Raw genomic sequence first — 24,093 nt, forward strand, 5'->3', positions numbered from 1 at the left:
AAAATTACAAATTTTTATACTAAATTTATTTTATATAAATTTATTGATTGAATAAAAATATAGAATAATAGAAACAAATCATAAGCTGACCAAAATTTCAAAACCTGCGGAACAAGTCCCTTAATTCTAAACCAGAAACCTCACGGAAATAAGGTGAAGGGACACAGCTGTAATTTAGCCGCGATAAAGTGGGGCAAAACGTCAATAGACACATGCGCAAGTCACTCTGCCCCCACCAGGTCATCCACGTCATATATAAATACGACCTTCTCCCTCTCGTCTCGGCCGCTCACTCACGCAATCGCAATAGCAAAATTTCAAAGACTCGGAACTCGATCGATCCTCTCTCATAGTTTAGCAAAAGTTCCTGATTTTTCTTTTATTCAGCAATATTGTCAAATTTTTGTAAGTTTCATTGATCTTTTGTTTTGTTCATTGATCTTTTGTTTTATGCACTTTTTTAGTCATTCATTGTTACCTGATTCGTTTTTTCACTCGTTATTTTTCAGGATTTGCGCGGAAATTAATAACGTGTTGTTGTCGCGGCTAATACAGTCATCGAGATTTTTTTTTATTTTTGTAAGTATGCAATGATTTGAAAGAGCGAGTTAGGTTTTTTTTTGTTTAACGGATTTGTTTTAATTATTATCATCAAGATTTGTTCTGTTTGTCTTGTGATTTATTTTTTGGATTTGTATTTCATGGATCTGTTCTGAAATCTTGTTTATTTTGGCTTGTTTCAGATAACATGATTTTTTTTTCCCAGATTGATGTTTGCGTCTGTTAGATAACATGAATTTTGTTTGTTTTAATAAAATTAGAACCTTAGTAATTTAAGCTCATTTATGAGCTTTGTTTTGAGTATTTGGGGGAATTGTTGGATTATATTTGACAGACTAAGTTTCAGTGTTCAAAATTTTCTTTTCCTTTTTTTTTTGGTGAGTTGGAGAGAAAATACCGTGATAGTCTTGAAGTTTTTGAAGCCCAAAAAAAAAAAGTCTGTTTAACATTGTGGCTGTACAATCTATAAATCTGGCATTTTGAGTCCTCCGATTCTGTTTCTTCATATTACTTGAATCCTCAATTGTGGTTGTAGTGCCAAAAGTTATGGTTCATTTTAATCTGCATGGAGATTATTGGGCATGCTTGGTTTTAATTAGTCTTTTCTTTTTCTGGTTGATCGTTTCATTGTGGTCTATTGACATGTCCTAACAATTAATATTTGGCGGCTTTTGATCAGGAACAGGCAGGACTGAATGTTCTAATGGAGTCTAAAGGTGGGAAGAAGAAGTCTAGCAGTAGTAAGTCCTTATTCTACGAAGCTCCTCTTGGTTACAGCATTGAAGACATTCGACCCAACGGTGGAATCAAGAAGTTCAGATCTGCTGCTTACTCCAACGTAAGTTTATTTATGCACTCTACATTTATACACACAAGAACATGAGATGATGAAACAAAAGCTTTTGTCATTGGAATTTGGATATGATTAGTAGACGTAGCAATTTGTTATCTTTTGTGAACAACTGATGTTAACATTCTTGTTCTTTATTGTCTTCTGCAGTGCGCACGCAAGCCATCCTGATATTCTCAAAGTCTGCAATCAGATCACATAGCGTGATCCATCAACTGTTAGTTTCCTGTAGTTAGTTATATTAGGTTTACTCCCCTTTTGTAGATCAACATCTTCCTCTCTCTTTCTCTCTCTTCGCGATTGTGGTTATTGCTTCTGCAGTCTCTCTTCTACTGTCATCATCCCTGCTGCTTCTGGTTTCTCTGCAATCTTAAAGTTAGATTTCAGCTGCAATGGTTTCTGCTGATACCACCATGGCAGTCTCTGCAATTGGTTTTGAAGGTTATGAAAAGAGGCTGGAGATATCATTTTTTGAACCCAGCATCTTTGTTGATCCTGAAGGAAAGGGCCTTAGGCGCCTGACCAAGGCCCAGCTGGATGAGATTTTAGGACCAGCTGAATGCACTATTGTCTCTTCACTGTCAAATGATGAAGTTGACTCCTATGTCCTATCCGAGTCTAGCCTCTTTGTTTACTCTTACAAGATCATCATCAAAACTTGTGGGACTACAAAGTTGCTTCTTTCAATCCCACCCATCCTGAAACTGGCTGAGACCCTTTCTCTCAATGTACGATCAGTGAGGTATACACGTGGGAGTTTCATTTTCCCTGGGAATCAGCTATACCCTCATCGCAACTTTTCTGAAGAAGTTGCTGTCCTTGATAGCTATTTTGGGAAGCTTGTTTCAGGAAGCAATGCATACATAATTGGTGGGTCAGGCAAGCCACAGAAATGGCATGTATACTCTGCATCTGCAGAACCACTGATCTCTAGTGACCCTGTTTTCACCATAGAGATGTGCTTGACTGGTCTGGATAGGGAAATGGCTTCTGTTTTCTACAAAACCCAATCAGGTTCAGCTGGTGCAATGACCGTCAATTCTGGTATAAGAAAGATTCTTCCAGATTCCAAGATATGTGATTTTGAGTTTGACCCTTGTGGTTATTCCATGAATTCTGTTGAAGGGGCTGCTATTTCTACTATTCATGTTACTCCAGAGGATGGTTTCAGCTATGCCAGCTTTGAAACAGTTGGTTATGATCCTAATGATGTTAATTTGAACCAGCTGGTTGAGAGGGTGTTGGCTTGCTTCCAACCACGTGATTTCTCCATTGCTGTGCATGCTGAAGTTGCAGGAAAGATGATTGAGCAGAAATGTTTGTTAAATGTGAAAGGTTACAGTCGCGAAGAGAGGGGCCTTGAGGAGCTTGGGATGGGCGGTTCAATCTGGTACCAGAAATTTGTTAAAACTGAGGGCAATGGTTCTCCTAGATCAACTCTGAAGTGCTGCTGGAAAGAGGAAGAAGAGTATGAGGAAGATGGGTGATTCTATGCTTTACTTTTTAATTGCTGCATCTTGTATTAACATAAAATAATTGATTGTTAGGCATATGGTCTGACGATCATGATGGTATTACTTTTTAGTAGTCTGTCATTAGAGACTTTATATGTTAATTTCTTTGTCTTTTGGTTGCCTTGGTTACAATAAAGGTCTGTAATTGCACTTGCTTGTAAGCTTCGTGCAGACTTGTTCTAGTCTGTGGGTTGTTGATTCAAAGTGTTATGCCGGATTTGAACTCTCATAATTGCACTTGCTTGTAAGCTTCGTGCAGACTTGTTCTAGTCTGTGGGTTGTTGATTCAAAGTGGTATGCCGGATTTGAACTCTCATAATTGCGCTTGCTTGTAAGCTTCGTGCAGACTTGTTCTAGTCTGTGGGTTGTTGATTCAAAGTGGTATGCTGGATTTGAACTCTCATAATTATTAATTAATATATGGTGATATTTGGTTATTCACTTGTGTGTGATTTTGATTTTTGATTTTTGATTTGTTTGATTGCAGTGGCTGATGTGTTTTGTTTTACTTGAGGTTATGCATCTATAAATGTAGTGTCAGTAGTGTGTGGCGAATTTCTTATTTTCTTCGTTATTTCTCCTTACGCGCGTTCTGTTTTATCGGTTCTCACTTCACAAATTGAAACCTCTTCAAAAAAACATTTTGATCTTCATTTTTTTTTTCCTCCCCCTTTTTTCTGCATGTCCTTCACCACCAAGAGCAAATCCTACCTGTGTAATCATCTCACTCATCTCCGACTCTCATCTCTTATTTGAACACAATCATCCAACATTTCTCGCATCGGGAAGACAGCAAGCTTAGGAATGCAACTTGTTGGCACGCTGCACGCGCAACCAGATTGGACAGAACAGAACTGATTTAGATGTAATTTTCTTCTACATTTGGTGCAGTGATGGATTGGATAGGCATATGCAAATAGAGCCACTATAAATGCTTGGGTGTTATTTGATTAATGAGAGTCTTAATAGCAACATGTTTTTGGCATCCGACCCACATACTCTTTTGATGACTTCAAATCACAGACTTCTTGTTTTTTACATGAGATTTTACCAACCTTACGACCATGCCACTATCAACATTTTAAAAGAAAGTAAAAAAATATGTTATTTTTAAAAAAATTATTTAAATAAAAATAAATTAATATTATTTTAATTAAATAAATATTTTTTTAAAGAAAAAAATAGTAATTAAAATATTTTTTCTTCTTTCTTCTAATAAAAGTAATAAAATATAAATTAAAGAGAGAGAAAATAACTCTATAAAATTAAAGAGAGATAATTATTTTTATTTAAAAAATTTTAATTGAAGTGTCTTTTGTAATCTTAAATGCTGACGTGACTCTTCAAATAAGTAATAAAATTTTATTTAAAGAGGTTTTTAAAGATGCTCTAAATTACTTATTGCATTATTCTCTATACAGATTTTACCCTTTACTCGTGTTTTATTGATTTCTTAGCGGTTCATGACCATATATTTCCCCTCATTGCCCAAGGAATCAGATTCCACCATTTTTTTTTTTAAAGCTTGAAGAATCAGCCTTCATTCATGTATGTTCGACAATTGACCTCTAATAATAATAATAATAATAGCGGAAGGCCGAAGGCCAAGTTTCCCCGTCTCTGGTTCCACATAATTTTTTGTATTACATAATAAACCATCCAATAACATCCTTCTTAGTATTCTTGTCGATACTAATAATTTATTTCACAGCGTCTGAATTTGAACCGTTAAGCATGCATGATAAAGTAAAAGAATAATCCTCCCCTTTTTTTTTTTTTTTTGACTTTGCATATGATCTGTCATCGATTATTTTTGCACATTGGTTTTTTTTTTTTAGGATCTTGCGCTTCTCTTAATTATGATAATAAAAGCTTATGCATATAATTAAGTATGGGGTATTCTTGATAAACATCATTCGTTGCTGTTGTATGATTCTACCTGCCCGCCTCTGAAATCTTAAGTGGGAGGTGGGGGCACGGGGGACACCCGCTGCTGCCTTGGTTTTAACTTTAGCTTTATATTCTCTGAAGAAAGCAATTCAGCTGAGCTTCTGGCTTTTCAAAATGCTTGATAATTAAATATTCACCTTGAGTGAAAGCTCGACAGTCAACACAGCCCTTTGAACTGAACTTCCGGGGTCAAAATTTTTACTCATCATCTTACCTTCAAAATTCTGCTGCATACCTGACACATATCTCCACAAGTGTATTTGAAACCATCAGGGTATTTATTTTGTTTTTCTTTCAATTTTAGGGCGCGCTCATCTGTTTTAAAGCCTAAATTCAAAGTGATCTGTCGCTATGTTTTCAGACCAAAATCATGAACTATTATAATGCATTGTCTGTGACATTTGGAAATGGCCCAGTGACCCTGGCAATTATGGACTAGGCTGAGTTTGGCTAAAAGGACTTGGCATAAAGAATAAGGATATTTTAATTCCTTGAAAGCATGTCCCAAGTTAACTGGACCACCTTTGTGCACAATTTCTCTGAGTTTTGATAATCTCTCTCTTTAATTTCTGGTGTATTTTTTTAAATATTACAATAAGAAATCCGTCTTAGTTCATACTAAATGAGTGGGTTTTGCCTCTTTTAACTTCTGACGCGGGTTAATGGTTTTGATTAAAAAAAAGGAGTTGACTAGTTATTTTCCGAACTTTTTCTTTCATACGGGAGCAAGAACAATTTTTGTTTTGTTCTCAGCGTTGGAATCTTGAAAATCTGCAACACTTGTTAACATTTGAAAATTGTAGGATTTTGACTTTGCTAAAATCAATTATATGTATATATCTCTAAACAAGCATCAAATTTTGTGGACTGCAATGCAATCAGGGGCAACTTTCAATTCTGCAACCGCAACAAGACATGTTGATAGTATGAATTATTGGATTAGGACAAGTAAATATCAATTTATTTGTTCATAGACTTCACTAGTCCATTCGATTGTCAAGGTGTCGGCATCTCTGTTTTATGCATATGATAAATATATATATATATATATGTATGTAATTTTTTTTTTTTTTTGTGATAAAAACAATAAACTTTCTGAGAGAGATTTGGTGGGAAATCTATGTTATTGCAGATTGTTTGTTTGTTTCTGTAAGTCGACTGTTTGCACTTTATTTCCGGATGAGCAACCTTTGTCTATTCTAGTCCCTAATTTTAAATAATTGAGTAGAAGGGGCAATAGATATAAACAAATGTTACGTCAAGAAAACACCTTTTTGGTCTGTGATCTTGATCGTTTTAAGATGCAAAGATCCCAATCCTTTCCATAATGATATGGACACGTCACTGTGGATTTTTCTTTCTTAATTGGTGATTAAAAGTTAAGTGATTAGTGACTCACAGCAAAAAAAGTCGGGACTAAGTGACAAAAGTAGAGCAACACAGCTATAGGCTCAGTCGAAGAGGAGGTTTTCGTGTGGAATCAAGAGTTCAAGACCAATATTATTCACCAAGACACCAATTGTGGGCTCCTCCATGGCCCCCTAATTCTTGCACACATGTGTCCATGTATAAGATTGTTAGCTGGCCTCAGCATAACTAATCTTCTTCGATTCAATGCGTGAGACCACTCATTTTTTTATTTTTTTTCTGTATGTGTGTGTGTGTGTGAGAGAGAGAGAGAGAGAGCAGGTGAGCATTGCTTTGATCTCTTTTAAATGGTGGGTATTGGGTTGGGAAGGTGTAATGTCGAGCAGTCGAGGTAATGTGTGCATTCTGCAAAGCGAAAGAAAAAAGTATGGCTTGCGTGTGAGTATGAATTTACCCTTCACTTTACGAAGAGTGCCTTTCTCAAGGGAATTTATTATTCTTTCTTGGCCTTTTGTGCAAACAACGAAGCTACCAGATAGAATTTGAAGTTCAACGACTAAGCACTTTCATGTTATGAAAATCCGATGATAAAAAATCTCTTCTTCCTTAAAATTATTTAAAGATATATTTGATTTGTTTCCAGATCAGTTAGATTCTGGGCCATGTTTTTAGGGTTTAAGTACCTTGATGTGCAAATGCAGGAGAAGATTTTCTTCCAATTATTTATTTAGAGGTAGAACCAGTAGCAAGATATTTTATTATTCACTCCATTCCACCCTAGGCAACTTTATTCCGTAAATATGATAAAATTACAATAAATATTTGAAAAAAAAAAAGAAGAAGAAAAACATAAGAAGCACGTTCAATTTATTTCTGAATTTTTGAGGTGGACATGACAATGAAGCAGGTCCTGTGACTGTGCAAGAATAATTTAAAATGATATAGAGGTTGAATTCATGTCCGAATTATCTGTATTGAAGTACAAATAGAGTAGTGGGAGTATACCAAAGAAACGAAGGGGGAGAGACATGGTGGGGATAAGGATCGTCAACTATTTTGGAGGCTTTATAATGTCTTCTTTATTCTTTTTCAGGGACATTAGGCAATAGGCAGAGCTAAAAATCAAGTGGGTTTGTACAAATTGTTCGAAAAGGGGAACAGCTCCCGGACTCTCTATTCAAACCAACCGAGTGGTAAAAAAGAGCAATAATTTCCTACTCATTTGGGACAACCCTCTTAGTGCATATCTTCATTAGGATTATGGTCAACTTCTACTTTTTATTATTTGACTCCTTTTTTGACTCTCTCGCTTCTTGCTTGGCTGGCAATAATTTCCCTTCTTGATCGGAAAGAAATTGAAGGAACAAATCAGGGTAATTAGGCAGGCTTTAAATGGAGCCAAAGAAGAACAAAGAATCCACCAAATGTGACGAGTACTCTTCTTTCTTCTTATTCCATCTTACGGCGTGACGACGTACCATTGCATATCAACTTCATTTTATGCGTCGAACTTATTCACTACTTATAATATACATCAATCTCACAATCCTTTTCTCATATTGAATCAAATGGGAGAGAGGTGCTTTTGTTAGGCAGCTAATATGGGACCCTAATTCCATATTCTACCTAATTCTATATTCTATATCTGCCTGTCAAATACATTTGCTTCTTGGTGACTTTGTGGTTGCAATGCAACTTTCATGTGATTTTAAATATGCATGGGCTAATCAGCAGGAACATCTGTCCAAACGGCTACTTGATTGAATTTCTTGCTAAGTTACTGTCTCCATCAAGTACTGAGCTTATCTAGTTATCTTGGACCCTTTAATTTATGTCCGATCGTTAATAATTAACCAGCCGATCAACTTTACTTTTCTTTTCATCATGAAATGCATTAGGCAATCGATTTGAAGAAAGGTTTTAAAGATCAAGTCAACTGTGTTTCACGGGTCCACTTCGCTCGTGCACCTATGCACAAAGAAGCTATGGTTATCATCACCAGCTTCCACAGTCTCAATTTGATGATTCACAAGCATAATTTGAAGCAATGGTTGATACCGAATTCATCGCCATTTGATCTTCCTCAAACGGCTACTGATGCATCGAGTTCATGTATGAGTGTAAAACAGAGAGAGGTGCAGGGCAGCTTTTGCTTTTGGATTGTTTAAGGGGACTCTTGTCTGTTGACTGTGGAGACTGTGAGTTTATTATAAAATCGATAAAGCAAGAAACCCAACTGAGATTACTCAACAAAGCAAGAAATAATAATTCACCCAACAGAGATCTCACAAGGAGCTAGCAATTCCATCACCTCGAGATTCTCACCTTTCCGTAATAATTATTGAGACCAAAAGAAAATAAAGAATATGGAATTTGAGAAGCTTTACTTTAAAAGAATGGCCGCTCTCAGCCAGATGGGAATGTTGGATTCTTAAAAATGTCCACTGTAGAATTATAGAAAATCAAATCAATGCAAGTCCAATGCACTCTCTCTCTCTCTCTCATATAAAAATTGACAACAAAATGACCTGGCCCACGTACTCATTTTGATTAATTGTCCTAATTATAAATTACTTACAGTGCTTACCAGTTAATCCTTGTAGAAGAAAAAATTCTCAAGCACCCCTTTTCAATAAACAAATGCATGATTGGAGGAATTTTCTTTTCCAATCATCTTTTTATATTATCTAGATTTGGTTAATGTAGCTAATGGCTTAGCTTTTATATATGCTTTACCCTTACTTTGTTGAACCAGTGGCAGGCATGTTGTTGTTCACTTTTGCCCTTTACTAACCAAACAAAGTTGAGTAAGAGAGAGAGTATGAGGAATTGGAATTGTACTGGCTCCCTCGTGATGTAAACATTACATACTTAAAAACAAAAGGAAACAAATACATAGTTAAAACATTGGTTGTGATATTGAATCTTTCATACCATTCTTACCTGCTCCGTTGTTGCTTCCTACATAAAAGGAAGCCCTGGTTTTGGTTTTTGTATCAGTTGCCAACAAAAATATGAGAAGAGAGGAAGCTGTTTTTTGTTTCGTGGCTCTTTTTGGCTTATGGACTTGTGCATGCGGATTGCTTTCACCTAAAGGTGTCAACTATGAAGGTAATTGAAGTGCTTTCTCAAAGTTTTAAGCTCTCGAAAAATTTATAAGCCTGAAGAAATCGTTTTGAAAAATTTATGCAGTGCAAGCTCTGATGGGCATTAAAGATTCCTTGCATGATCCTCATGATGTTCTAAACAACTGGGATGAGAACTCAGTTGATCCATGCAGCTGGGCTTTGGTTACTTGTTCTGATGGTTTAGTCACTGGACTGTAAGTACTGCTTCAAAACAGCCAAAGTGTGCGGTAGAACTAGAACTTGAAACAAAAGAAGAAAATGTTTATGCTGTTAAAATGGTTTTATTGTGTTACAGAGGCGCTCCAAGCCAGAATTTATCTGGCACTTTGTCTTCAAGTATAGGGAACTTGACAAATCTCCAGCTTGTGTGAGTATGATGTTATTACTAGAGAAAGTTTTGATTATAGTTCTTATACAAGTGATTTGTTCAGATGGGGTTTTTTTTTTTCTTTTGGCAGGCTTCTTCAGAATAACAATATATCAGGACACATCCCAACTGAGATTGGGAAGCTATCAAAGCTTCTTACACTTGATCTTTCTAACAACTTCTTCACTGGTCCAATTCCCAGCACAGTATCCCACTTAGAAACCCTCCAATATCTGTAAGTGAACATTAAGGCATTGCTAAGAAATTTTCTTTTGCTTACATTATATTTCATCAGTCTCATTAATTTTCAATTCATTGAATTTAAATCAGGAGGCTGAACAACAACAGTCTAACAGGCGCAATTCCTCCCTCTTTGTCAAACATGTCACAGCTTGCTTTTCTGTAATTCTCTTCAAACCTTATCCCATGATCATAACTATATTATACTTCATAATAATAATCTTTATTTCTCAACAAGGTTTGTGAATTTATTTAATAGGGATTTGTCCTATAATAATCTCAGTGGTCCTGTGCCTAGCTTCCACGCTAAAACATTTAAGTAAGTCGAGCCCCTAGAATCTCCTTCCTGTTTCCGTTTTTTCCCTTTTTAATTTGAGAACTTGGAATGTTATTAAAATTATGGGACAATCTTTGAATAATTTACTTGACACAGCATAACTGGAAACTCTCTGATATGTGCTACTGGAGCCGAGGAAGACTGCTTTGGAACAGCACCAATGCCACTTTCTTTTGCCTTGAATAATTCTCCAAGTAAATACAATCCCTCTTGTGCAAGTTTCTATGTCAGTCCAAAATTTGAAGTTTTTGGTGCTAACGAACTTTTTTTTGTGCAAAAAAACTTTGTGTCCTTTATTTTTCTTTAATTAGTTTATGGTTCATAATGAAGTTATTGTTTTACCTTGACATATATGCAATTAGTGTCTGGCTTTGTTTTGAAATTCGAATTATCCTGACATGAAATTCTCTATGCTTCATTAGACTCAAAACCTTCTGGAATGCCAAAGGGACAAAAAATTGCTCTAGCCCTCGGATCAAGCCTAGGCTGCATCTCCCTACTAATTCTTGGTTTCGGATTTCTTCTCTGGTGGAGGCAAAGACATAACCAACAAATATTCTTTGATGTTAATGGTTAGTAAAACATAATTGAGAAATAAATAAAGCACTAGGAACTTTAAATAGTTGATAGAAACAAAGCTAAATTTACCTTTTTAATATTTCAGAACAACGTCGCGAAGAAGTTTGCCTAGGAAACTTGAAGAGATTTCATTTCAAAGAACTTCAGAGTGCTACCAGCAATTTCAGCAGCAAGAATCTGGTTGGGAAGGGTGGTTTTGGAAATGTCTACAAAGGGTATCTCCAAGATGGAACTGTTGTAGCTGTAAAAAGGCTTAAAGATGGGAATGCCATTGGAGGTGAAATCCAATTTCAGACTGAAGTTGAGATGATCAGCTTAGCAGTTCATCGGAATCTGCTCAGGCTCATCGGATTCTGTATGACAACAACAGAGAGGCTTCTGGTATATCCTTACATGTCCAATGGGAGCGTTGCTTCCCGTCTCAAAGGTAGCAAGCGTCAATATTTTATTCATAAGAGTTCTTAAACAACTGACCATTTCACTAGGCACATCTAGAACAGATTCTACTGGATGAACATAACTTTCGTGACTGTTTTTTCCCTCTTGCAGCAAAACCATCCTTGGATTGGGCAACGAGAAAAAGAATTGCGTTGGGAGCTGCAAGAGGTCTGCTGTACTTGCATGAACAGTGTGACCCCAAGATCATTCACAGAGATGTGAAGGCTGCAAATATATTGCTTGACGAGTATTATGAGGCTGTAGTAGGAGATTTTGGCCTGGCAAAGCTGTTGGATCATTGTGATTCGCATGTAACAACAGCTGTGAGGGGCACTGTGGGACATATAGCTCCAGAGTATCTATCAACAGGCCAGTCCTCTGAGAAAACAGATGTTTTTGGTTTTGGGATCCTTTTGCTTGAATTGATCTCTGGCCTAAGAGCTTTAGAATTCGGGAAGACGGCAAACCAGAAAGGCGCTATGCTTGACTGGGTGAGCTAAACAAACATGTTGTTCTTGGTCGATTCAAGTTTCATATTCTGCGTTGATTGTATCATTTAACTTGTTTTCATGATTGTAGGTGAAGAAAATCCATCAGGAAAAGAAACTTGAGATGCTGGTTGATAAGGACCTGAAGAACAACTATGACCGAATTGAGCTTGAAGAAATGGTACAAGTTGCTCTCTTATGTACTCAATACCTTCCCAGTCTCAGACCTAAGATGTCTGAAGTTGTCCGGATGCTGGAAGGCGATGGACTTGCAGAGAAATGGGCAGCTTCTCAAAAAGCTGAAGCAACGAGATCCAGAGCCAATGAATTCTCCTCTTCAGAGCGATACTCTGACCTTACTGACGACTCTTCATTGTTGGTTCAAGCAATGGAGCTCTCTGGACCAAGGTGACATGACATGATGCTCCAAAGGCGCAGAAAATAAACTGTGATAAATGTTACAAAGAATGTGTCGGAATGAGCTTGTTTTATGGTAGCAATATACCGAAGCTCTAGCCCTTTTGTGTCAAATTCCTGATTGTACAGATTCGGATTGAAAAGAAACCGAAGCTAGTTAAGAGTGTTACAAATCCTGTTTTTGGTGAGTGAAGAATTTTTCTGGAGATGTTTTAAAGAGAGTTGGATTGTAAAAAGATGCTCTCAGAATAAATTTTGCTTCCTCTTTCAAATTTAATAGCATCAGCAAGAATCATCGTCTACTGTTGTCAAAAAGAAAGTGGAGATGTTTCTTGTCTTGTATTTCAAAGCTTTATCTCCACTTTAAGGTTAGTGACAGAATTACGTACAAGCAATTCAATTACACATAACCAAAAACGAGTAATGTAGCAAGTAACACCAAACTCAGGAACTAAGATATAAATGAGTTTGAAGTAACTTGAGCCATGATCATCAAGTTTATCATTTCATGAGATCTGTAGTGTATAGTCAACAGCTTACGGAAATTATAGACACTGTCATTTCTATGAACTACGATTGTTCAATACATAGTCTGGAGATAGCCCCAGGGGCCGAAGTGGTTTTCAGATAGTTTTATTTAACTGACCACCCAAGTTCAAATTCTTCTTCTTCTTTTTTGGTTGGGGGTGGCGGGGGGGGAGACTATTTGGAAGCAAATGAGAACTTTAAATGGGAAGTACAATGCTTAATTCTGAATAAATATAATTTCTGCTCGAGGAGAAGCTCGTATAAATCTCACTAACTCAATCAACATATTCACTTTTCTCTCTGTAACAAATGTGCAAGGGGTGATACTCATTATCTCAAGCACTGGAGAATTACTAAGCAAAAATTTGATTAGCCCCATCTCGTGGGGTACACCAGATATATCTGTCATCTTCACAAGTTTCAGTTGTTTAAAAGAGCAATCTGCATGGCATTCTTTTTCCCAAAAATCCAAATCAGGTGCTTCTATAGCAGCTAATGTATTTGAGGAACCCTATAAAAAATAATGAGCAAAAAACAAAATTTAAGATACAACATTGTATGCTGAAAAAGAAAATTTTTTCTTTCCACAACCCAAAATTAAACTTTCCTATGTTTAAAATGACTTACTGAAATATGAAGTTCCTTCAGATTAGGAGAGTTCGTAATCAATCGAATAACAACGAGTATCTCTTTCATATCTTCAAAACTCACTTGATAAAGTTCAATCACTTTTAGATGATTATATGTAATCGGAAGTCTTCCCGGATCATCACCTATACTCAAATACTTTAGGGGGGAAAAGAAACAAACAGAAGTTAATTGTAGATCTATCACAAGTAAAAGCTAAGAGTCAGACTAGTTGATCATATATACTAAAAATATCAAATAAAATACGACTACATCAGCTCCTCTGGACCAAAAAATAGTAATAATTAATTGTTACCTTGGTGAAGTATATATACCCGACAAGTTTCTCAAGTTGAGGCACTCCACCAAGAATCTTGAGAAAATTGCAACTTGAACTTTGCTCAAAGTGTTCGGCGATGTCGTCAGTCATATACATAGCAATGGACATGGAAACCAATAATGGAGTACTTTCAAGATGAATGTCTTTAAATTCACCCTCTAGATACAAGTACTTGAGTTCTGGAGCACATATATTCAGATCTAAACTGTCAAAATATGACAATGAGAGGCTCTCCAGCAGTGGGCAACTGGAAATGAGACTTTCAATTGCCTCAGGGGCAACCAAAACTTGATGAAGATTAAGACTCCTCAAGCAAGGAAATCCAGTAAAAGTCAGAGGAGGATCAAACTCGCATCGAAACAGCTCCAAACGAGTTAATTTCCTACAGTTAAAAAGACAAGAAGGTACTCTAAACCACTCCCCTTCTCCTAATTCAAGAACCAATTCCCTGATATCATTCCTGGAAAGGAAAAGTAACCACTGATCAATGTCCGGGCAGGACTGCAAATGCACAGTAGAAAGCTGGAACTTGTGAATCGGTCCTTGATGAAGAAAAAGAGCATGAGTGATAAATTTCACAAGGCTCTTCTCAACTGGAACTCGGTCATTAGAAATGGGAACACAGTTTTCATCGAACACAAGTTGAGTGAGTGTAGCCCATTTGTACCTCCATTTACTTGATAAAATGCAAGTTCTCACCGCATCCCCTATCGGTAATCGAGTGAGGATATTTTCTAAAATGCTTTGCGGAAGATCGCTTATGAAATCCTCCGCAGCATCACCCATCTGCATCGTATTTATTACTAGCCCACCAATCAATGCAAATACTTAAAATTTATGAAACATTAAAATTAAACCAAAAAGTCAATTTTACATTTCATTTCCTATAATTTCTTTCTGTCTTGCACCATCATCAAATGTTGCTTTTCAGCAACAAGAGAGCAATTATAAAAGATCCTATTATAAAATAGATAAATAATTTTTTTTGCTTTATTTTCCTTTTGCTACAAGAAAACTAATCGCTGATCCCAATAACAATTTTGGAATAAAAATAGCAGGCTGAAAAAGTATTGATAAGTGAGACGATCAAAGGGAGGAAAGGGAGAATCAGATCTTAGATCGATGGTAAAATGGAAGAAGATAACAAAAGGCAGTGGCAAAAGGGTAAAAATATGAGAATTCAAGGGCTGAGAGTATAAGAACAAGCACCTTAGACGAACATTATAAGTAATATGTCTTCTCTTCTTCTTCGTCGTTCTTACATCTCTGGAAAGACCGTGATGAGAGCTCCCGACCAGAGCGAAGGCCCGTTTGTCCCTTAAGCCACTGATAATTTAAGTATTAAATATAAATAATACCAACTACAATTTTAAAATTTTTTTAAAAAATTATATTTAATTAATAACATACAAATATAATTTGTCATTCAGGTTTCATAAATTGTAAGAAACTTAATTTATCTTCAATAAAATAGAACTAAATAATTTTAAAAAATATGAATTAATTAATTTTTAATTTTGAAATTAGCTGAATAAAAATTGGTCGGTTCAGTGTTAAAATTAAAAAAAAAATCCACCATCTACTTTTTTTTTAATTTTTTTAAAAATACACAATTTCTTTTTTATTCAGTGTTAAGAAACTTAATCTATGTTTAATAAAATAGAACCAAATAATTTAAAAAATATGAACTAATTAATTTTTAATTTTGAAATGAGCCGAATAAAAAATTGATCGGTTCAGTATTAAAATTAAAAAAATAAGAAACTTTCAATTTATATGTACAATAATTTTTTTAATAATATTTTTGCATAGGACATGAATGATTAGTGATTATAATTAAATTGAACTAAACAAATTAATTAAATTTAAGTGAAAAATATAAAAATTTAACTAGTATAAAAGAAAAAATATTAAATTTTATGAACCCAACCACATAAAACCGAATTAAATTTAGTTCCTAAGTGTGGTTTGTATCCGGTTCATAATTTTTTTGAACCGATTAAGCTCGGTTCGGTTCGATGTTTGGACAAACTGAACCGAACGGATTTTTACCCCCCCGTTTTACCCGATGAAATTATAAATGACAAGTCAAACGATTACTACTCTGGAATAAAACTCTTACGACATGTCATCTATGTACGGAATAAAAAGAGCACGCATAGAAATTTAGTAAAACCACTTGTTGCCCAAGTGGTGCGTACTGCTCAATTCCTATTTCAAGTTCGATCTAACAACGTCATTTCACCATTGATGAAATCTTTTTTTTTTCCGAGCAACAATAATTTTCAACTCTATGACAAAGTTGTTTAAAAGAAATTAATTTTTCTTTGTAAGTATAAAGTATTATAGGACAAAAAAATAACGGAAGCAAAATAAGTAGCAAGATTAACGAGCTGCAATAATTTTCGTTTTTATGACAGCTTTTTTATTTATCCACAATCACTGTGACATTAGCCAATATACAAATTTTACATCCTAACTTGGTAAGTGTAAAATTATTTGTAAAAAGAAATTAACTACTGCCTGGACCCCTCTTCAAATTGAACTATTACTTTCTCAGTAAACTTGTCGAGAAAATTGATTCTATTCTTTTGGTATTAAATTTATCTCTGCAATCGTTGTAAGTAGCAAATAAAGCATTGCCAAAAAGTGACTTCCCCTACGATTACAAAATTTGTTGGACCAGCTTGTCACTAGAAACCTAAGAGAGAGAACTTTTATAACTCTCAAGACTTTTCATCAGTTGCCTCAACACCCTCTCAACAGAACAAAAACGGTCAATCAGTTTGACCGACTTTCCCGCGCTCAACCCCAGTATGGAATAGAGAAACAATTGATGGCAACAAGGAACGAATTGAGAATTCAAAAGGTGAATGTGAAAATGTGATCAATGTTGGGGGTGTAATCAAGATCAATTTCGGGTTAAGAATTTCTTGAACAAGAAGATTCCTACGCCACCAGCTGCCAAGGTTATAATTAGAGGAACTTTAAAGGGTTCGGCATCTGGCCAATTACTTTTCTTGGTCTTTCTTCCCTGGTGAGACCTCTCCCCCATGCTCTCATGAAGAAGATTGCTAAGATTGTCCAACTGATGCATGACTTGACGTTGTCCTCGCACAATCCCTGATATCTGTTTGATCAGAAAATTAATTGACCGGCCAGTAAATAGTGAAGATCAGAAGATATACATTTAAGTGATTAACCTATAGGACTATAAGGAAAAAATAAATAAAAATAAAAATCAAAGGGTTAAAGGATACAGAAAGCCATGGTACCTCATCCATTAAAGGTGACTCCTTAGCCAATTGGGATGAAGATGAGGAATTAGGCATTAAGGACCCATTGCCTAGACTTGAGATGAAGAAAGAAGTCGGAACAGAGCCATTGCATGCTTCAGCTGGAAGAGCCATATTTTGTTGACTTGAAGAATTTTTCTTGGTCAACTTCGCATTTAGCTCCTCAATATGAGTTGTAAAATCATCCATTCTATCAGTAAGTGAGGAGATCTGTTCTGAAAGGTGAGTGATGACACCCTAGAAAGATGGAATGGGAAAAAAAATTGGAAGAGCATAATGCGTTGGTCAGTAAACAATTGAAAGTTTCCATCGGATGGAACTGGCAAAATAACAAAAAGCAACATAGGAAATTAAACATGTGTATACATGACTGGCTAGTGTTGCTGACGACTCCACACTTCTACCATCAAACCTTCGGTCATTCATAACATATCCAGTAAGCTTAGACAGATTTTTGTCCCCCTGAGTTGAATACGAATGTGACATACCACTGCATAATCTCAACATAAGTAAATCTATTAGTTAAGACAGATGGCTTTCAAGTAGTTAAGGCAGATGACTTTTAAGTTAACCTCCAACTCAATAAACCATGAAAAACTAACAAAGAAGAAGAACAAGAAATTCACCTTCGGAGATTCTTATTTCTCATGGCAACCCTGCTAGCAGAGGCTCGTGAAAGTGCTTCTTTAGGGCTCGATACGAGATCCTCATCTAGGCTGAGCTTTGTCTTTAAATCTTCTGGCAAGGCCTGTCAAATAGTTTCATCAGGACTGCCAAAGAAGGAGAAAGCATCATAAGCATTTTGGAAGTTGTCATACCATAACCTCATTGACTAGTTTTTCCAGTTGAATCTGTTCTATATAGGTGCGTGGAACGTACGAACCTTCCAAACCCAGCTGCTCTGCAACATTTTTTACAATCAAGCGATCTTTTCCTTGCACCTGTTTACCAAATTGGGAGAAATGTTATTTTCGGTACATGTGTCACAAAAACAAGCTATAGGCTGGGAAACGACAAAGATAAAGAAGCAATCTATAGTATAATTAATAGAAACTACAAAACCATCATCTTGTAAGTGGTTACCCAAATCACTCTTCTTCAGTATGTATGATTTGAGTTTAAAATGTATAGCCTCAAGTGAAAAGGAAGATGATTTGAAGAATCACATCGGGATTCTCAGGGAGCAGTATGAAGTGGAAAGAAGTGAAACCATACTGAAAATTTCCAACATACAAGCTTTCCAAAAGACGGCAAAACTAAAAGTAAAAAGGTCTGATCTTGTTTTCTTATTCATTTAATTTTTGATGTAAGACTCCTTTCTTGAATAAATTTAGGAGAATGCTATGCTAATACGCAATAAAGAAGTACACTGCATTTGCATATAATAGTAACAACCAATCATAATATAAACTGGATACTGTTCTTTTAACAATTGAAAAAGGGCTTCAATTGAGGTCCATTGCAAATGGAAACAAATTGAGATTACCATTCACGCATTAGTGTTGTAAACGATGCAACCATGAAGAAACCGGTAAAAACTAAATGAAAGTATAGAAGTTGCAAGAGGCACCTGAATATATTGGCGATTTAGTTGTTCTAGCCAATCAATTTTCACGCACACCCCCCTATCATCACAGAATACATGGCTGCTTCTTTTAAGTATGGTTGCAATCGTGTACCCCAGGGCCATTAGCCCACCAAGAAGGCGCACACTGACTTCAAAAGTAATTCTTGGAGATATCACAAATGGAATATCTGTCACCCACTCCTGCAATTAAAAATTAAAAATTATCATATCAGGTACAGCTTTGCAGCATTTTTTTTTTCATTCCCATAAACAAATATCTTTAGCAATAAACATTTCAAGCATAAATGAACTCTAGTAATTTGGAAGGACATAAATTGCTTAATGAGAAACAGATAAATCCACCATTTGGACACCAAAGAGTTAGGCATGCAGACACCGTGTATAACAAGACATGACTTCATAGCTCCTTCCACCAAGCATAGCGTTCCATAACCAAAATAAAGACATCCTACAAACGCCAGAAGCAGCCACCCCATGTTTTTGGAGTTAAAATTGATCTAAATCTTCATATTTGAAATTATAAATTCAATTGCTTTTTTAAAGAATACCATTAACTCTGTCGACAATGATATCATTTGGTGAATTGTTATTCATATTGGAGATGTGTTACACTAACAAATTAAATCCATGTGTTTGTTTTTAGCATTTGGCCATATCTAAGAGCCATACCCGCCAAAGTCCTTGGGAATCTTGACTTCCTTAACACATAGATAACAGGACCTCTATAAGCATGCAGAATTTATCATTGCCATGATGAGATAAATTCAGAGGGTAAACCTCAAACATGAGACTGTATTTTCCATCTTTATTCCGCATCCTCAGATATGATTGGCAAGATTCTGGATCTTCACCAGGTGGTAGCAGATAAATATCATAAGTCTGCTCCATTGTTTCTGTATGTCCTTCAGGATAAACAGCCTTAATTTGATCCACTGACAAATTCTTTGCTGACTAAAACAAAAGAAGACTCAGATATCAATGTAGATGAAAACATAGTTATTAAAAATGATTTTGGTAGTACAGCAATCAATTTCAGTAAAAGAATACGAGTTGAACAGTTATAAAAGAAGAACAACCTTTAAAATATAAGTTGGACTCTGAAATCCAGTAAATGGATTGAAATTGTTTATAATTTTTATATGAGCTGTTTGTAGGTCCGGTTCAATGAAGGCCTTGTACATGGGATATACCTGTACAAAAGAATAAAGCTGAGCACTTTGAAAAGAGAATTCCAAATTCATATTGTCTCAAAACTATGCTCAATATTAAAATAAACAAACCGTTTCCGATATTTGTTGGATTATTTCTTCTGGTTCTTGACCAACACGTTGTATGTCACGTAAAACCCGTTTGACTAGGTCAAAATGAACTCCCCCTGTGACAGATACGCGCAGATCCAATAATGGTCGCAACTTCTCACTCAAAGCATAGATGCCCTCAATAATCACAATACGAGAGCTTGGGACTTCAACGGTCCTGCCACAAATTGATGCCTAGCTTAGATCTTAGAACATTAAGTGAATATGGAATGTCGTGACAAAGAAATGCACAAGTGCATTGGCCTTTTCAGTGCAGTGAGAAAAGCATGATTGCCATAGTTTATTGCATGTATAAAACTAGCATAGATAAACTTACACCTCTTAACACTTAACTTATTTTCTGTGAAAAGATATAAAATTACAACAGACTGAATGTTGTTATGCTCTATGTCCACAATTTGGAGACAAAAATAAACTAAGGAATTAATACACCTCAAATGATAATGATTTTAGCATTTGTGATAGCAGTATTTTACTGAATATCTACTATGATATCCTGAGACATTTTTTCTTAACAGCTTTCTAATCAAAACAAAGTAGTGTTCAACCTGTATCCTGTGCGGGAGCTAGACTTGAAATCGTAGATTGGAACCTGTACTGGCTTTCCTTCTCTTAAATCACGGACATTTTCAAGTAATGTGTCATAGTCTGTTAAGCGTGGATCTGTTTCAAATCAAGTAAAAAGTCATCGTTACAATACACATCAGAGTATGCTCTCAGTTACAACCATTAGGTATTTGATGATGAATGGAAACAACATTTTTGCAAGCATTTGATTTGTTATGTGAAAAAAACCACAAAGAACAACCTCGCTGCAGGCCAGTCACCGGAAAAAGTTCTTCATACACACCCTTCCAAACACATTCTACCAGAAACATACAAATACTAAACTTGAAGAGCTTAAAGAACTACAGCATCCATACTGAAGCTGGACTCTCAAACACAACAGAACAAATTATCTCCAGAATGAATTTAAACACATTCCTTGCCCTAAACCCAATAGAACTCCTTTCCTATAAGAGTGCTACTTCTTCCATCCAAAGTAAGATTTAAGTCATGCTATGAACTGGAAAATCACTACCTTTCAAGACTTCTGCACTCCAGCCAAATAGTTGGATAAAGTGAAATATCGATTCATTCAGAAGATTCATCATAATTACCCGTCACATTGCATCAATACACGGCATACAACAGTGACAGCACACAAACTATTATGTGCATAAATTGGTTCTCTCTAGAAAAGTCATAATTTATTCAACCATATAGATGATAGCTATTCCCTAGAAGTAATATAAAGATAAATTGAGGTATTCCTGAAAAAAACATAGTGCAAACAGGAAAGGGGAGGAGGGGTATGTGCATAGAATTACCATCAAAGTTGCCATCAACAACTCGACTGGAATCGTTGTAGTTGTCCATAGATATGACAGCAATGCTGGGCATAAAGTTGAGAATCTTTTCAGTGAAAATGGTCTTACCAGCCCCAGAAGGACCTGCTAAACCTATCAATATTATGCCATCATTCTTCTGTGCTAGCAATTGACATGCACGGATAACTACAAAGAAACCCTTCTCAAATGACAAAGGATCTTGGATGGGAACTATCTCATGCCGATCAGAGTCCTTTCTCTTAACCAACCGGACTTGGTCTTTCAATAGGACTGATTTTTTGTGGCGTGATTCAGCATTAGAATTATCTTGAGCCATTGAAAAGTGGCTCCCACTGATGAAAACAAACAGAAAATGCATGAGGTAATTAAATTTGGAAGAGTACAAAACAAAGCAGTATATTGAGATAACTAGAGTGTAATAACTGTAAAGGCTAAATGGAAACAAACTAATCAAATAAAATCAAATTAGTGCGGTAAACATCAAAGACATTTGGGATGCAAAGCCATAAAATGTGTGCATTGGATGAGCATTCAATGATGTTCCAGGGAGTACAAGCAACAAAACAATCATTAAGTTAAGCTTATTATGATTGAGACAATTCCAAGCTTTTTGCTAAGCTGCTAGCAAAAATATTAGTTCAAATTCATACATCATCTCTCTCTTTTATCACGCAGAAGTATATTTGTAATTCAGTAACACATTCCAAAATCATAGGATTCCGACAATTTCAACTAAGGACCTTTCACATGATAGTGATGCAAGTCAGGCAGCTCAACTCCTACCGGCATTACATTGTATTAAGTGCAAATACATGTATTGATATCACAAACGATACCAACCAGCAGTGACTCTATACAACAACCATCACACAAATATGAAGCTACAATTGCAAACAAAAATACAAATCTTTTGATCTACCACATGACGCATGTATGATCACACACGAGCTATAAAGAATTATATATGACATTAGAAACTGAAAAAAAAAAAAAAAAAACTCAAAACACAAATCTACACAAACCTATGACCACAAAACAAGGCTTAGAAACTCTGTTCCAACAACGATGGATCTTGCACAAACATTATCAAGCAACCAACTAAACAACCCGAAGAACAGAAAAAAAGAAATACCCAGATAAAAAAATAACATTGAAAGAAAAATACCAGGAACGAAATGGGATCAAAAACCAATATTTTTAACTAAGAGAGCACCCACCGAGCTAGTTTCTTAGCAAATAATGAGTCAGTCACACACCGAGTGTGAGAGCCTCAGGATATTTATGATGTATTTTTAGTTCTCTCTAAAAATATAAAATGTATTTTTCTCGTCTTGTTTCCGGGAATGGAAAAAGAATGTGATTTTCCGGGATTTTTTTATTTTGTTGTTGTTTTTTTGGGAGAGTGTGAATTCTTGAGAATCAGCTAAAACACTGAGAGCGAAGAATGACTCTCACTCACAGCTCGTCTCAGAAAGAGAGCGAGAGAAAAGACAGAGGCGTATTGAATTTAATTCTTTTTTTTTCTCTCTTTTAATTTTCGTAACTCCTATGTCTTCTTTTTTTATATTATATTTTTTCTATTTTATTATATATTTTTTTTATGAAACTAACTAGCAGTCTTATATTTAATTAATTAAATTAGGCCAAAGTCTCGGTCCAAGAAAAGTCTAATGCAACTAGAACTTGCTTTCCTTGTACCCAAACCAAATTTATCATTTTTTTTTCTTGAAATTATAATAACATCACTAAACTTTATTCCGAGAAAATTGATAAATTCTTTTTGCCGTGGCGGTGAGGGACCATTGGGCCATTGGCTTATTTAGTCAATGTTATTGTGTCAAGAGTCAACCATCTCACACTTTTCTTATAAACCATTCAATGGTTAATGACATAAACTCCAATTTCCATCAATTAGCTGTTCCCTCATCTTTTTAGCCTATACGTTTTTGAGTGAAAGAAGGTTTCAAGTCTCTCTCCTTCATCTTTAGCTTTTCCACAGATAAATACAACTATTATGTGATCAAAATGTAAAAATTTGATTAATCAAATTTTTACCTCTATGCTATCATACTTGAATTTACTTGATTATTATGATTTCGTATCGTTGTCTACTCAAAACTTGATCTCATAAATGATGTTCACATAGCTTACTTTTATCTAAAATATTAATAATGTTTATCCATATATATATTAGAAATTTTTTAATCTAAAATTTTAAAGCGTGTGAAAGTTCAGAAAAAATTTTAAAATTCCGTAGTTTAAAATTTTTTTGAGTTTTAAAATTTCGAATCAGAAAACCATTATATATATATATATAATAGTTTTCTGGTCCGGGATTATAAAGTACGAGAAACATTGGGAAAACTTTAAAACTGTGGGGTTTTAAAGACTTAAAACTTAAAGCACTTAAATTGTACGATTTGTATGTTTTTCCGGATGTTTTCGCATTTTAAAATTCCAGATTAAAACATTTATATATATATATATATATATATGTGCAATTTTAGTAAAAATAGTAGGTTCGGCGAAACGGGACCATCATCAATCATTAAGAGTGAAAGCGTGGGCGAGTAGGACTCTGCCCCGTCCAGTACTTGAATGGATGTTAATGTTTCGTGATTCTCCTTCATTAATTATTTTTTGTTCAATTTTGTAACGTCCAGGAAAAGTGCTTGTGCGATTTGGCATTTTCAGTCAAGGCATCTTAATATCTTTTATAATCATTTAATATAATTAATGGTTGGTTCCTGCTTGGGATTGTGAAACT

General features: G+C 35.4%; 4 protein-coding genes and 1 long non-coding RNA gene across 7 annotated transcripts; 3 read left to right on the top strand and 2 right to left on the bottom strand.

Annotated features, from left to right (window-relative positions):
* Positions 1 to 240: 240 nt before the first annotated feature.
* On the top strand, positions 241 to 1,310 carry LOC127901899 (uncharacterized). Its single transcript, XR_008054175.1, has 3 exons — positions 241 to 405; positions 510 to 579; positions 1,241 to 1,310. It is a non-coding gene; the product is annotated as an uncharacterized LOC127901899 (long non-coding RNA).
* Positions 1,311 to 1,736: 426 nt separating this feature from the next.
* SAMDC (S-adenosylmethionine decarboxylase) lies at positions 1,737 to 2,966 on the top strand. Its single transcript, NM_001288936.1, is given in 1 exon segment — positions 1,737 to 2,966. A coding segment is annotated over 1 exon segment (1,095 nt). The 5' UTR covers positions 1,737 to 1,803; the 3' UTR covers positions 2,899 to 2,966.
* A 5,906-nt stretch (positions 2,967 to 8,872) lies between these two features.
* LOC102613684 (protein NSP-INTERACTING KINASE 2) lies at positions 8,873 to 12,509 on the top strand. Its single transcript, XM_006484244.4, has 11 exons — positions 8,873 to 9,354; positions 9,436 to 9,565; positions 9,667 to 9,738; positions 9,830 to 9,973; positions 10,069 to 10,140; positions 10,238 to 10,297; positions 10,412 to 10,509; positions 10,738 to 10,887; positions 10,980 to 11,321; positions 11,444 to 11,823; positions 11,912 to 12,509. The coding sequence occupies exons 1-11, from the start codon at positions 9,258 to 9,260 to the stop codon at positions 12,230 to 12,232; spliced, it is 1,866 nt and encodes a 621-aa protein (XP_006484307.1). The 5' UTR covers positions 8,873 to 9,257; the 3' UTR covers positions 12,233 to 12,509.
* Positions 12,510 to 12,773: 264 nt separating this feature from the next.
* On the bottom strand, positions 12,774 to 15,099 carry LOC102612992 (F-box/FBD/LRR-repeat protein At1g13570). Of its 2 annotated transcripts, XM_006484243.4 has the most exons (4): positions 14,942 to 15,099; positions 13,709 to 14,518; positions 13,393 to 13,551; positions 12,774 to 13,276 (listed from the first exon to the last, which is right to left on the bottom strand). In XM_006484243.4, the coding sequence occupies exons 2-4, from the start codon at positions 14,516 to 14,518 to the stop codon at positions 12,983 to 12,985; spliced, it is 1,263 nt and encodes a 420-aa protein (XP_006484306.1). In that variant the 5' UTR covers positions 14,942 to 15,099; the 3' UTR covers positions 12,774 to 12,982. The 2 variants fall into 2 exon arrangements, with proteins under 2 accessions (XP_006484306.1, XP_006484304.1); XM_006484241.4 differs by having other exon boundaries at positions 13,709 to 15,062.
* Positions 15,100 to 16,105: 1,006 nt separating this feature from the next.
* Positions 16,106 to 22,869, bottom strand: LOC102612492 (inorganic pyrophosphatase TTM2). Of its 2 annotated transcripts, none has more exons than XM_006484240.4 (12): positions 22,544 to 22,869; positions 21,306 to 21,658; positions 20,484 to 20,598; positions 19,897 to 20,092; positions 19,693 to 19,806; positions 19,394 to 19,567; positions 18,599 to 18,796; positions 17,847 to 17,969; positions 17,655 to 17,776; positions 17,395 to 17,518; positions 17,008 to 17,265; positions 16,106 to 16,862 (listed from the first exon to the last, which is right to left on the bottom strand). In XM_006484240.4, exons 2-12 carry the CDS (start codon positions 21,640 to 21,642, stop codon positions 16,644 to 16,646), a joined length of 1,980 nt encoding a protein of 659 aa, XP_006484303.1. In that variant the 5' UTR covers positions 21,643 to 21,658; positions 22,544 to 22,869; the 3' UTR covers positions 16,106 to 16,643. The 2 variants fall into 2 exon arrangements, with proteins under 2 accessions (XP_006484303.1, XP_006484302.1); XM_006484239.4 differs by having other exon boundaries at positions 22,492 to 22,869.
* Positions 22,870 to 24,093: the final 1,224 nt, after the last annotated feature.

The sequence above is a fragment of the Citrus sinensis genome, chromosome 4, assembly GCF_022201045.2.
Source record: "Citrus sinensis cultivar Valencia sweet orange chromosome 4, DVS_A1.0, whole genome shotgun sequence".
Lineage (NCBI taxonomy): Eukaryota > Viridiplantae > Streptophyta > Magnoliopsida > Sapindales > Rutaceae > Citrus > Citrus sinensis.